General features: G+C 35.7%; 1 protein-coding gene across 2 annotated transcripts; it reads left to right on the top strand.

Annotated features, from left to right (window-relative positions):
* The first annotated feature begins 2,659 nt into the window (after window positions 1-2,659).
* LOC130828853 (uncharacterized) lies at window positions 2,660-12,075 on the top strand. 2 transcript variants are annotated; one of them, XM_057694879.1, is made up of 3 exons: window positions 2,660-2,905; window positions 3,002-3,120; window positions 9,830-12,075. In XM_057694879.1, exons 1-3 carry the CDS (start codon window positions 2,754-2,756, stop codon window positions 9,847-9,849), a joined length of 291 nt encoding a protein of 96 aa, XP_057550862.1. In that variant the 5' UTR covers window positions 2,660-2,753; the 3' UTR covers window positions 9,850-12,075. The 2 variants fall into 2 exon arrangements, with proteins under 2 accessions (XP_057550862.1, XP_057550857.1); XM_057694874.1 differs by lacking the exon at window positions 9,830-12,075 and adding an exon at window positions 8,962-9,202 and having other exon boundaries at window positions 2,662-2,905.
* Window positions 12,076-12,233: the final 158 nt, after the last annotated feature.

Genomic DNA, 12,233 nt, shown 5'->3' with positions numbered 1-12,233 from the left:
TGCAAAAATGTTAAGAATCTCTTAGTTGATGCTTACTCAAATAGCAAAATAAAAAAACTAGTAAATCTCATATCAAACTCACTCTAATTTCTAAAATTTAATATAAAACATTAAGTAAAGCATCCAATAATTATTTTATTTATTATCGTGCACGTATCAAACTTAACCAATATTGTGAAACATAAGAAATATACTATTTTTATATCAAATATCCTCTTAACCATCGACTTATACGACTAACAAAAAAGTCAATGTGACAATGTCAAATCTTGCCAAATAAACTAACAATCAACAAGTCCATTTTTTAAATCTAGCATCCTCCTTAGTCCTTCCCCATGTCATTTGATCATTACTAAAAACGCTTGTGGCTCAATGAATAGAGCATCTACATGTGGAGCAAAAGATTTGGAGTTCGACCTCTACTAGACGCAGGTATCAATTGGGGAGTTTGTTGACTGCGCGTGTAACACCCCTGAATTTCCGACCCTTTAACGAAACCAAAACCGTAAAGGACGGGAGGAAATTCGGGTGTTACATAAAAGAAAAGGATAAGGATTTAGGTAAACGTTAAATATAACTTTAAAAAGGTGAGTGGAAATTTCTGCAGCATCTCTTCTAAAAAAACGGGCATGTGGTAAAGCCAACAAAATACTATTAAACTAATCTAAGGCATCATTGCCTTTAAAATCTCACACCACGACGGAATGATTCGTCGCGGGCTTCTCAAATCAACATGCCAAGCATGAATCGCGGTCCCAGTGTCGACGTTTGTGTTTTAAAAAGACTCAACTCTTTAAAATCATACAGAGTTATAAACTACGCAGCGGGAATACAAATATACAAGGGAGGACACAAGGCCTCATAACAAAAAATATACAACCAAAGTTTACAAAGGATAACAAGAGCTATAAAATCAAAAGATAGCGGTATGACACAGGTTATGCTTCGCCCTAATCACTCACCCCCAATGCAATGCAATGCAAAAGAAGCTCCAATACCTGCTACGCCTGTCTATGATCCTCCTGCTGCTTGACATTAGACGAAAGACCAATGTGTCATAGCAGGACAATCACAGAAGGTCATCAACAATCAAACATAAACATAAACACGTACACGTTAGTAACTAACATCAAATATAATAAGGCCAACTACTAGATAACATTATATTATACAACAACATAAGATGATTTCATAAGACACAAACACATATAGTAATTGTTTATCGGCCACTTATACTTCTTAATTTCATTACGTGCTTTCCAACCCGAACCATGTGTTCTTGGGTACAATGCAGGTCTTCACGCTTCTCTTTTCAAAACATAAACAGAATACCTAACACATGACCTTATAGGGCTTGTCTATCTTAAGGTAAGTGTGATCATAGTCTGTAATACCTTTGAGGTAACTTAACTTAGGCATACTTCTCACTAGCATAAACTATTCTATCAATAAGTAGATGTTCTATCAATGAGTAAACGTTCTATCAATGCGTAAGCTTTCTACCTAAGAATGAACCTTCTATCATTAAATAAATTTCGATCAATGAACAAACTTTCTATCACCGAATAGTTTTCTATCAGTGGATCTTTTCTCTACTTCCTGGCATAGTGACATGGCCAAGGGCGTTATCGGCCATCCAGCGCCCATGGCAAAGTATGAGCTCATGCCCCCTCCAACTGACCCTCTCGGGTCCTACCTTCGGAAAAAACTAACACACTAGGGTACTAAACCAGTGAAGAGGCCACCATATTGGGGTTTGCAAGACCCCCATGGTAACACCTCGGTCAAGGGGCGGTATCGTCCACCCGGCGCGCAATGACCTAAGCATGCTCATACCCCTCTTACGGTGGTCCCGTCGAACCTCACCTAGGGGACTACTAAATCAACCAGACATAATCCAGTTGAGTCATGCCAGCTAATCATAATCTAATACTTTATCAGATGGGAATAACTTCCACTTTCGACTATTAATGAGCGCCTTGGGATAGCAACGCGCCAAAACCAACTAAGCCACTCAATAGAATATGAAATTCACCTATAAAGGAGTCTATCTAACTCCAACTAAGGCATAATCTAATTCTTAAATAAATAAGGGGGTGGTCCCCTCCTCCTACTAACACTTTCATTCTCTATAACTATTCTAAGCGCAAGGATTTCATAGTCGACAGCTTTTCGTATAAGGCGTACTCACTAGTATCTCATAGTTTTGATGCAGTGCATATTATTACAATAAACAATAATGTCTTAAATAAAATTGCATATAAGGGATTGTTACTGCGTGTACGTACTTGCAAGTATCCCTGCACAACCAAAAGTTACAAAAATCACCCAACTAAGGTTCTATTTTCCTCTTATGAATTGGGAACCTATACAAGTTAGGAATAGAACTAATAAGTTTCCTTAATTACTTTGTCATACCAGCTAAAAGCCAAAGTAACCACTATCATCCATTCACGACTAGATTTCAATTACTTCTAGCACGTACGCATCTCATTCAACACCAAGCATAATCGTCAATTTGAAAATATTTAACGTTTACCTAAATCTTTATCCTTTTCTTTTATGTAACACCCGAATTTCTTCCCATCCTTTACGATTTACTCCCTCGGGGAACTGGTATGATTTGTCCTTTACCTTCATTGCACCCCAAGTAGTTTGTAATCCAAAACCTAGCCCGGTCGCACAAATTGGGGTTTAAGCCTCTCCTCCCCATCTCAAATTCTCTTCCAATCGAGAAAAACTCTAAGAAAACAATGACGACCTTGGGATTAAGGTCAGCAATGGCAGCAGGAGCTAGATTCACGGCAGTTCAATCTAGGTCCTCTTCATCTGTCGTCATCACTTCGAAGCTAATATCTTCTCCATTTTCATCGTCAACTAACAGAGCCATTTCTTCTGCTTCTAGGTATTATTTTTTTGGATAAGTTATCTCCATCTTAAATCAAATAAAACTGGGAACTTTAATCTAAAAATGTAATTTTGTTTGGATTCGTTGATCAAGGTTAGCTTCAATGTTGGGAATGGTTGAGTCACAAAAGCCACTACATAGTGCAATTGCCTCTGCTCGGCTAACTTCAGTTCTTGCTCTTGATTCTAGCTGCTGGAGCTGCCTTTCTCAAGGTAATTTCAATTTGGTTTAATGAATTTAATTTTTTTTATGTTGATTATGACATTGAAAATAATGGACTCTTTTGATTTAAAACGTGGTTTTGTGAGTTGATCATTCAATTGAATGAATGTTAATGTGATTTAGATTCTGCCCCTAATTTCTGATTGATATAATGTTCTTTCACGAGTTGTTATGGTTTTTTAATCGTGTGCAAGAAAAAGGGTTTCCATTTTTAGCTTGATGAAGTTGTGAAATATTGACCGAGGATAATGACCAGGGGCCAAGCTACACCGGGAGCAGGAAAGCCCGGCCCTTCGATCTAAACGTGCGGACTATTATACTATTAAATTGATCCCCTTTCTAATTTATTATTTACTTCTATAATACAAGAGCTGATTGTAGTTTCACTGCATCACTAGCCCTACTAGCTAAGTAATCCACTCTGTCTCTTATGAACTTTAGATTTTGGGTTAGGTTTGGGTTGTTTGCTGAACCTGGAGAGCGTAATGGTGGTTTGTGCTCATCGATGATTGCAATCATCTGATTACAAGAATGATGGTATTGTTGGATGGTTTTATCAAAGTGGTGTGAGTGTAGTTAAGGGAGAAGAATGGAAATGGGTACTTTTTTGTTCTAAAAATTAGATGTACAAGCTAGTTTGACTATATATCTGCTCCTGCAATGTATCTTTTCAAGCTAAGTGATTGAAATAGAGTAATTATCAGCAATCTAGTATTTCAAAGATTTGGCTTTGTTATGTGGCTGAAAGCTTTAGACGGTTAAACCCAAGTAGCTTGTTACCATTTTGCGGGCTAGTGAGTACACAAAAACCAATATCTATATTTTTGTTTTCTCTTAAAATGAAATTTACTAACGAGACAGTTTAAATTTTAAAATGCATAAAATCAGGTTTTTGAAAATTAGATACCCAATTCATCCTGTAACTGAACAGGTTTTGTAATTATTGAAGACGCTAATACCATTGCCTAAAATTTTCCTTTGGGAAAGACTAGGACATTCTGTTTTGCTACTTAGGCATTCATTTGTGGGTATTATTTGATCTTCTGACTAAGTGTGACTCTAAGCTTGATATCTTTCGACCTTCACCAATAAGGTTGACTAATTATGAAGTTTGTGTAGAGCGATACACTACTTACTTGCATAGCAAAAGAGTGGGTGTTCTAGTTAGCTAAAATGTTCGATTTTCCATGTACCACGCCAACTCCTGCTGATGGGTAGCAAAGGAATATAAAATGCCCATTGAATTTATCTCAGTTTACCTCTAAACCATTGATGTAAATATTTATTGGAAAATTAAGCTAAATGAAGCTCACACACTAGTATGATAGAATTCACTTTATGGCATAATAACTAATGTTTATTATTCAAAGGATTAGGAAAAGTTTTTTTTTTAATTATTATTATTTTTTTTAACCTTGGAATCTAAGTGCCTGGAAAAATATAGAAACCTTGATAATTGATGTCGTCTAAAGTTGCTATCGATGATGTTCTAAGTATATAAACCTTTTTTCTCTAAACATTAGTAGATTAGTAAGAATCATTTGTACATGGAAAAATGGGACTTCTGTTCTAGTATGAGTAACGGATTAGGGGGTTCTAAAGGTAAAAAAGAAGACTCTTGAAATAACAGAATAATTAAATAGTGTTGAGCGACAGCGGAAGCAAGCATCGTTGAATAATAATGAAACAATAAGAAATTCAATGCAAACAATAAGAAAATGACACAAGAAATTTAACGTGGTCACTATCGATGTGATAGCTACGTCCACCGGCACCGAGATCAAATAATTTCACTATGATTGCAAAGAATTTACAAGATGAATTCAATCACATTCATAAGTTATAATGGCTCTCTTGTGATCTCTTCCAATTTATGAATCATTATGCCTTAACCCTAAAATGGGAGTTTATATACTAATGTCAAATAAAAGGAAGTTATTACATAATAAACACAAAGTAACCGGCCCGAAAGATTGCTCCCGGGAAAAGAGACCGCCATTTCGCGAGCCGCGTACAACTACGCGAGCCGCAAAATGAAGACAGAACGCACTCCGTGCCTCACGCAACTTGATAGCAGCCCCTCCGCGCCCGGCGAACTCACACTGCAGCTCTTCCATGACTCTTCTCTTGATTCATCTTCTTCACTCAATGGTGCTACTAGTTGGAGTCACCATACTCAACAAATAGATTAAAAACAATGAATGAGAAGCCTTAGCTAAGCAATGGATAGTTCTCTTGATTTTATAATTTGGTCAATGTAATAATTCTTTATATATTTGTTAATTAATTTAGCGTGGAACTAAGATAAATAGTCCCTAATTATTTCCTGGATATTAGTTAAATGTCGCGACCACGCAAAAGTTACCCTAGAAACTAGAACAATCAAAACATTCGTTTAAGATTTAATCCTAGTACAAGGGTAAGTTGAGTATGAGCTGAGTAGTTGCAGATTTTTCTCTCTTTGAAGACCCTTCTCGAGTCGAATGACTCTTTGTCCTCACCCTCCTCTATGGGTATGAGTGCCGTCTTTCTTCCCTCCTCAGACCCTGATCATGGTTTTCTATGAGCGGGATACACTAGGTATGATGATGATGATGACAAGAGTAAGTTGAGTAATATAACTAAGACCAATCAGATTTAATATTACGAGATTGTTATAGAACAAATGAGAGAAATCACCAAAAAAACTAATTCTAGTAGATGAGAGTCCATTTAGTCTATAAACCCCACATTAGTTGCCCATACAACGATGTGAGGCGAAATCCCTGACCTTGTAATGGCCTCAAATTCACTCCATTACATTCAAACCCCTGTAAGGCCCAATGTCCTCTAGGTAATGAGCCTCACTGTTGTCTTAACCTAGGCCAAAAATTCGAGTTGGATCCTCATTGGTCAAGGCTACGTAACTACATTGGTTGGCTTAACCCAAGCCACCAATTCAAGTCGGCTCTGGTGTTGTTGTTAATTGTATATAACAAACGAGAATACTAACCTAAAAAACCAGCCTAGTAGGTGAAAGGAGCCTATTTAGTGTATAAACCCGACAATAGTTTCCTAATAATCGATCTGGGAAAAAGTCCAATAACCTTGTAATCGTTTAATGGCTTGAAATCCATTCCATGACACAATTTTCACCTAAAATCAATTATATCAATACCATTCAATAATTAATTATAATTACCACTTGTATTTAGATTGGTCATACCTGATACAATACCTAAGATAACATTAGTATGGTCTAGATTAGTTTACGACTCTAATAAAAATCTATACTTAGAATTTAAGAACGGGAATATAATACTTGGGGAAGATTAGAAAGCCACCTGGAGGAAGATGTGTACCCACACAAATTAATGGCCTTGAAATGTGTGCTATGTTGTCGGCTTGAGATATTTGCGATCTCACGAATGTGTGCACGTGCATATAAGAGGCTTGTAATTGTGTGCCTGTGCATAATTAAGGAACATATGTTGGGTTTGCAAGCGTTAGTGCGACATTCTTTGCATTTTCGACCTGCTTTTTCGGGCTCCTTGGTGAGGCCCATTTGCGCACTGGATTAAAGTGGCCTTATTGGTCTTGCTTTTGATCTCGACCTTTGTTTTTTAGCCCTTGAGTGTATACTTGAAGTATTTTGGAGTTCTCTTTAGGCTTTTCTTATGTGCTTTATTTACTTGTGGGTGATGATGTTTTGATTCATGATAACTACTTAATGTCATAAGTGTGCTAGGAATTAATAAATTTTATATTTTAACATAATTTCTTCCCGATGCACATTTTCAAAGCAAATGATATAAAATACATCAAAATGAATGAATAAGTGAAGTAAAAATGTCTTCTTTAATAGCATAAAATAATGCAATAATGCTTATCAACAATCCTGTTAATGCCATACAAGTTGCAGGGTTGAAGTAAATATAACCTATTCAAAGAAGATTGTGTAATTTACAAAGTGTTGAGGTGACACTATTTGTAACATAGTTTCTACTTATAAAATCCCGCTAGCATTTGTAATTTGGTGGACCATCATGTTGCTGAACCATGAATAGGCTTCATATAGCTTATTTTTGGCATTTGGAACATCATGGTTCTATGATTCCTGTTAGAAATGGGCATCCATAATTTAGATTTAAGACATTGCAACTTTGCGGGAGGGTGTGGATTTTTGTTGCACTTGTATTACTGATCTTAAATGCTTTAATAATCCACTTGTTCTCTCAGTGGCTTTAGTTTTTTGGCTGAGGTGGGGTGTTGAGTGATTGTTGAGTGTAAAGGGAGTTTGCGATCATCGATTAATCCAATTATCCAATCACAAGGATGCTTCAATAGTGGAATCGTGTAATTATTATGTCAAGTTTAGTGAGGGGAAATAAGACGTTTTTCCTCTAAAGATATTGTACAAAGCCAGTGCCACAATTTGTACCTATGATGTATCGTTTTGAGCCAATTTTAAATGTAGATTAAATACAAGCAATTTATTATTTCAAAGAATAGTTTTTGTTGTGTAGTTGATTGGCTATGAAAACGATGCTATATTAGAGTTCGAACAATGTGTTTCAAACTCCAATATTGCCGAGATCGAATGTATGAGGTTTTGTGACAAAATAATTAAGCTATCAATGATATCGATGTTTGTAGGAGAAAGTAATGCAATAAAACGACACAAAGATTTAACGAGGTTCTCCCAACTTAGGCTATGTCCTCCGGTGTTTCAAAGGAGTTCAAAGAACTCTCAAATATGGAGAATTGCAATAGAGAAGAGATATAGGCTAGTGTTGGCTTGGGGTGTATTTTGTGGATATATTTGGATGAGCAATTGAGCTCTCTATTTATAGGAGAGATCACGTTAAATAACATTGAGTACATTAAGACTATGAATAAATGACAATGAAACAACCCTAAGGACTTAAAGAGTCAAAAACAGCATCCTAGGAGCATCAGAGACATCGCTCGACCAAAGCAGAGGCTCGCTCGGTCGAGCGGGCTACAGGAAGTTTCTGGTTACATTCTGTCTGCTCACTCGACCCATCCAGCTCGCTCGATCGAGCGAGTCGATCGAGCGAGCTGGTCGAGCAGCACTTCAGAGAGCTTCTGACAATTTTGCTCGACTTTGCATTGTAGAAAATCTTGAATTAAACCTTTACACTTCTTCATTAAGTCCCATAACTCCCATGATTAACTCATTAATTCATACTTTAATCATCATCATAAACCACAAACATTAAGACAAAACTTAATACACCCATTCATGACATCCCTAGGATTCCATCTCATAAGTCACCACATGAATGCACCCATCAAATGTGCACTCAAGTCACACCATTCATAACAGGCTAGTTGCCTTTTGCTAGGCATTTGGGTAATGGCCTAATGGGTGACCAATCTCTATGTTTGTTTCACTAATAAAAAGACACAAGACTCTTTGTCTTGAGTAAGGTAGATTAAATTTAAGGTGTATAAGATGGGTTTTATAAAAATTGGTGTCCACTTCCCAGTTTGTACGATAACCTGATTAGCCAAGCTTGTTTCATTTTAAAGTTTCTTAGGCCAAAGACTAGTACATTAAGTTTACATTTGTTGGGTTATTGGGTACTTTACAAAGTTGACTGTGCATCCTTATTGACCTTCCTGAGTCAGGAAAAGCTCTAACATGCGTGTCATAAAAATATAATGGCGGCTTTGAGCTTGACCTCTTGTCTTGCTGTACCGGTATAATATTTCAGGAGAATATGTAAACCCTAAACCCTAAAGGTCTGACTGTTTTTGAAGTTCTCATGAATTGACTGATGATTTACTCTCTAGTGCTAACATGGTTCATTTTTTTGTTGCTATAGGATTTGCTACGCCTTTGTGACGAGCTCTTCCGCATCTTTATTGGACAATTGCCTCATAGGTGTTCTTGAATAACTTGTTATATAAAAAGAATTGCCTTCAACCACTTTGGATTTTTTCCTTGAGTTAACCAGTTATTATTTTGTTTTTAGTCGTTGTTAAGGCTTTGAACACTATGTGTTGTACTGTTGTTGGTTTTCATTTAATAGATCTTAAGTGATCTTATTCTTAAGACTTTTTGGCTCTGAAATTAATTTGCTATGTCTACTTGAATTATTAGGCTTCAAAAGGTATGTGCCTTACTTGGGTGAATCTGCTATGCTTTTTTTTGGAATATTAGATATTAGATATTAGATACTAGGTTGGGATATGAAATTATTTGCACTTCTAGGATTGAGATTGAGATATATTAGATACTAGGTTGTGAGGAGTGACTTGAAGATAATTTGCGTTTTATCAAGGAATTTGCGATGTTGTCAGATTTTGTTTACAAAGAGCGTTATTGGTTTAGACTTTAGATGTTTGAAATGGCTATAAATGATAAAGAAACGCTACATTTCTATTCAATAACTGTTTAGATTATGCTCAAGGAGCTAGGGGTATCCCTAAGGTAAGTGTTTTGTGTGGCCGTGCTCCTTATGGACATTATTTTAGATTCTTTAACCATATGTTCCTAAAAGATTATCATTAGCTGTTCAGAGTATTCAAATTCATATGTGTTATCTGAGAACCAGATGAACCTAAGATTCTCTGTCTTTGCTCTTCTTTATTTGTTTTGGCTAGCCTTTTTACTCTGCCTTTCTTATTCCTTTCCCTTTGTTTCAAGTCTTCAGATGCTCCACTGATTTATCTATTTTGTTCCGATTCTAGACTTTGCAGTTCCTCGGTGATCATGATCAAGTGGATGTAATTTGTTTCCCTTGCCGGTGGGTTGATACCTTTCTGAAACATCACTTGGCCTCCCTTTATATTCAACATTTTTTTTGCGGATCTTGTTTCCATTGCCATCATGGGATATTTGTTGTTAGTCATCCAAGCTGCACAATTTGAGTAAATCATTTTCCCCCTTTCTTTAATTCAATTTTTGGTTGGGAGGGATAAAAATACAGCTACATTCTTTTAGTACAGGCTCTTCTGCTTTGAATTTACTGCTGTTTGCCCACCATGTTTCCATGACCATTTCTGTTTCGAATATGTTTTTGGTTTCTGTGACAGATCAGCCGGACCCGTTACCCTGATATTTTTGACAATTTGAGTCTGCCCAATAACTCCTAACAGACCAATTTCTTCTTATTAATATTCCAAAAACTAATCAATTATTACAAGAGTGGCTTTATATACAGCCTAAGCCCTCAAAAGACAACTAAAGATAACAACAATTCTAATTTCAAAATACTAAAGACTGATTAATACGAAATGTCGATAATGCCTTTGGACCCTTCGACCCGAGTCATGACATTCTTGAGAAGTAATAAATATAGGTGCAAGTTTTTAGAGAAAGCTTATTCATAGGTCTCATCTCGTGTTAGCTGTATTATCATCTATTTTACGTTGGTCGTAGTTTATCCACTGCTTGTGGAAACTAGTTACAGAGCCATCGTTGCAGGATAGACGCTTACTAATACATTGTTCTTTATGTCTTGTAATGTGTGATAATTACTAATTAGAGCCAAGACCCAAGAGTAAGACTCATGACCAATGATTGAACTTTTTACGTCAAGACATAATCTTTTATGGAAGCTTTTCCCATAATATAACATACTGTTTATCTGTACGGAACACATACAATATTAAGCAAGAAAGTAAGGGATTTAATACCAGGAAAACTAAAAATGGTCACGAGAAACTTCCTGAAACTGCACTTACCTTCAAACACTCCAAATGCTTGTTGCAATCACTTCCAACGATCGTTGGGGCTTGGTTGCTTGACCGAATACTTTATGATGCACCTTCAACTTCTTTGGCCTTCAAGGTTTCTCGGGAATCCGTTCGGGTACACAACTAACTCGCAAGGTTTAAGCCTTAAGGAACAAATAAAACATGATGCACTAAAATTTTAAATACTCAAGGCACCAATGGTGGTATGTTAGAAGTGGAAGCAGAAGCTTAGAGTTCTTTCTGATTTATGGATTTAGAAAGAAAGAAAATCTCCGGCATAGACCTCTAGTCTCTTGTTCAGCTTGGCGCCTTATTTTCATGTAAAAACTCAAAACTTCAAGTGCATATAAGTTACTAACAAGACCACGTGAGGCATTGGTCGGGTTGAATTCTAACTAGACTTTATTGGCCCGTTTGGTTAGTGGTAATAAATGGTGATGATGTGAATAATTTTTAGTGTAAATTTCATCAAAAGTTCCATATTATTCTCATAGTGATGAGACTTTAATCACAACTTTTTTTTATTTAAATTTCATTACCAACTAATATTACCTCTCCCAATAGTAATGCATTGGATTGAACTTTATGAAGAAAATGAGATGATTGAAGTTGGACAAGTATGACCATCAAGGTAGTCAAAAGATTTTTTCAATTAAAATTATATTAGTTTTTCATTCCATTACCATTATTTATTAATACCTATCAAATGGACCGCTGTGTTATGATTTCATTATCTTTGTGCCATGTTTTTGCATAAAATTAGACAAACAAATAGTGGCACACAACTTAGTTAAAGTAGTTTGATCTGACTTGAGCATTATACAACCTGATTCGACTGAAATGTTTGGCGCATATATATAAAAAAATTATAGTAACATAGTATGAAGTAGTTTGATGACTTGAATATCCATCTTTACAAATAAAGATGAACCTTAATCACCATAAGCCATTTAATGTATGGGAGCATATTCCCCTCAAGAACTAATCAATTCACTTGAGCTTATTTGGTTTAGTTGAGTTCAATACATCACTTTTGTACTCTATTTCATGTAAAATTCTTGTACAGACTTATTCCACATTATTTTGTGTGCACCGACTTAATAATAGCAATATTTTTCAATGGTTGTATTTGATTATACTAGTTAAGTAAAAATACTAACTATTTTAATATCTTTTAAAATTAGTTCATACTAAAATAATGTGGGCTAAGTTCATACAAGACTTTCTGCTATTTTATTATTATTATTATTATTATTATTATTATTATTATTATTATTATTATTATTATTACTATTATAATTCAGCTAAGTTTAAATCTATTTAAGTTCAGTTGTTAATGGTCTGAGAATAAGTTGGATGCTCTGCGTTAACATGTAATGCTGTTGATTTTTTTGAC

The sequence above is a fragment of the Amaranthus tricolor genome, chromosome 1 (assembly GCF_026212465.1).
Source record: "Amaranthus tricolor cultivar Red isolate AtriRed21 chromosome 1, ASM2621246v1, whole genome shotgun sequence".
Lineage (NCBI taxonomy): Eukaryota > Viridiplantae > Streptophyta > Magnoliopsida > Caryophyllales > Amaranthaceae > Amaranthus > Amaranthus tricolor.
The sequence above is the reverse complement of the archived record's forward strand: the minus strand, read 5'-3'. Positions and strand labels throughout refer to the sequence as shown.

Excerpts from the sequence above, each read along its gene's own strand:
- LOC130828853 (XM_057694879.1), top strand. The coding sequence starts at position 2,754 with ATGACGACCTTGGGATTAAGGTCAGCAATGGCAGCAGGAGCTAGATTC. Across the intron at positions 2,906-3,001 it reads GCCATTTCTTCTGCTTCTAG|GTTAGCTTCAATGTTGGGAA; the intron begins GTATTATTTTTT and ends TCGTTGATCAAG. Across the intron at positions 3,121-9,829 it reads CTGGAGCTGCCTTTCTCAAG|ACTTTGCAGTTCCTCGGTGA; the intron begins GTAATTTCAATT and ends TTCCGATTCTAG.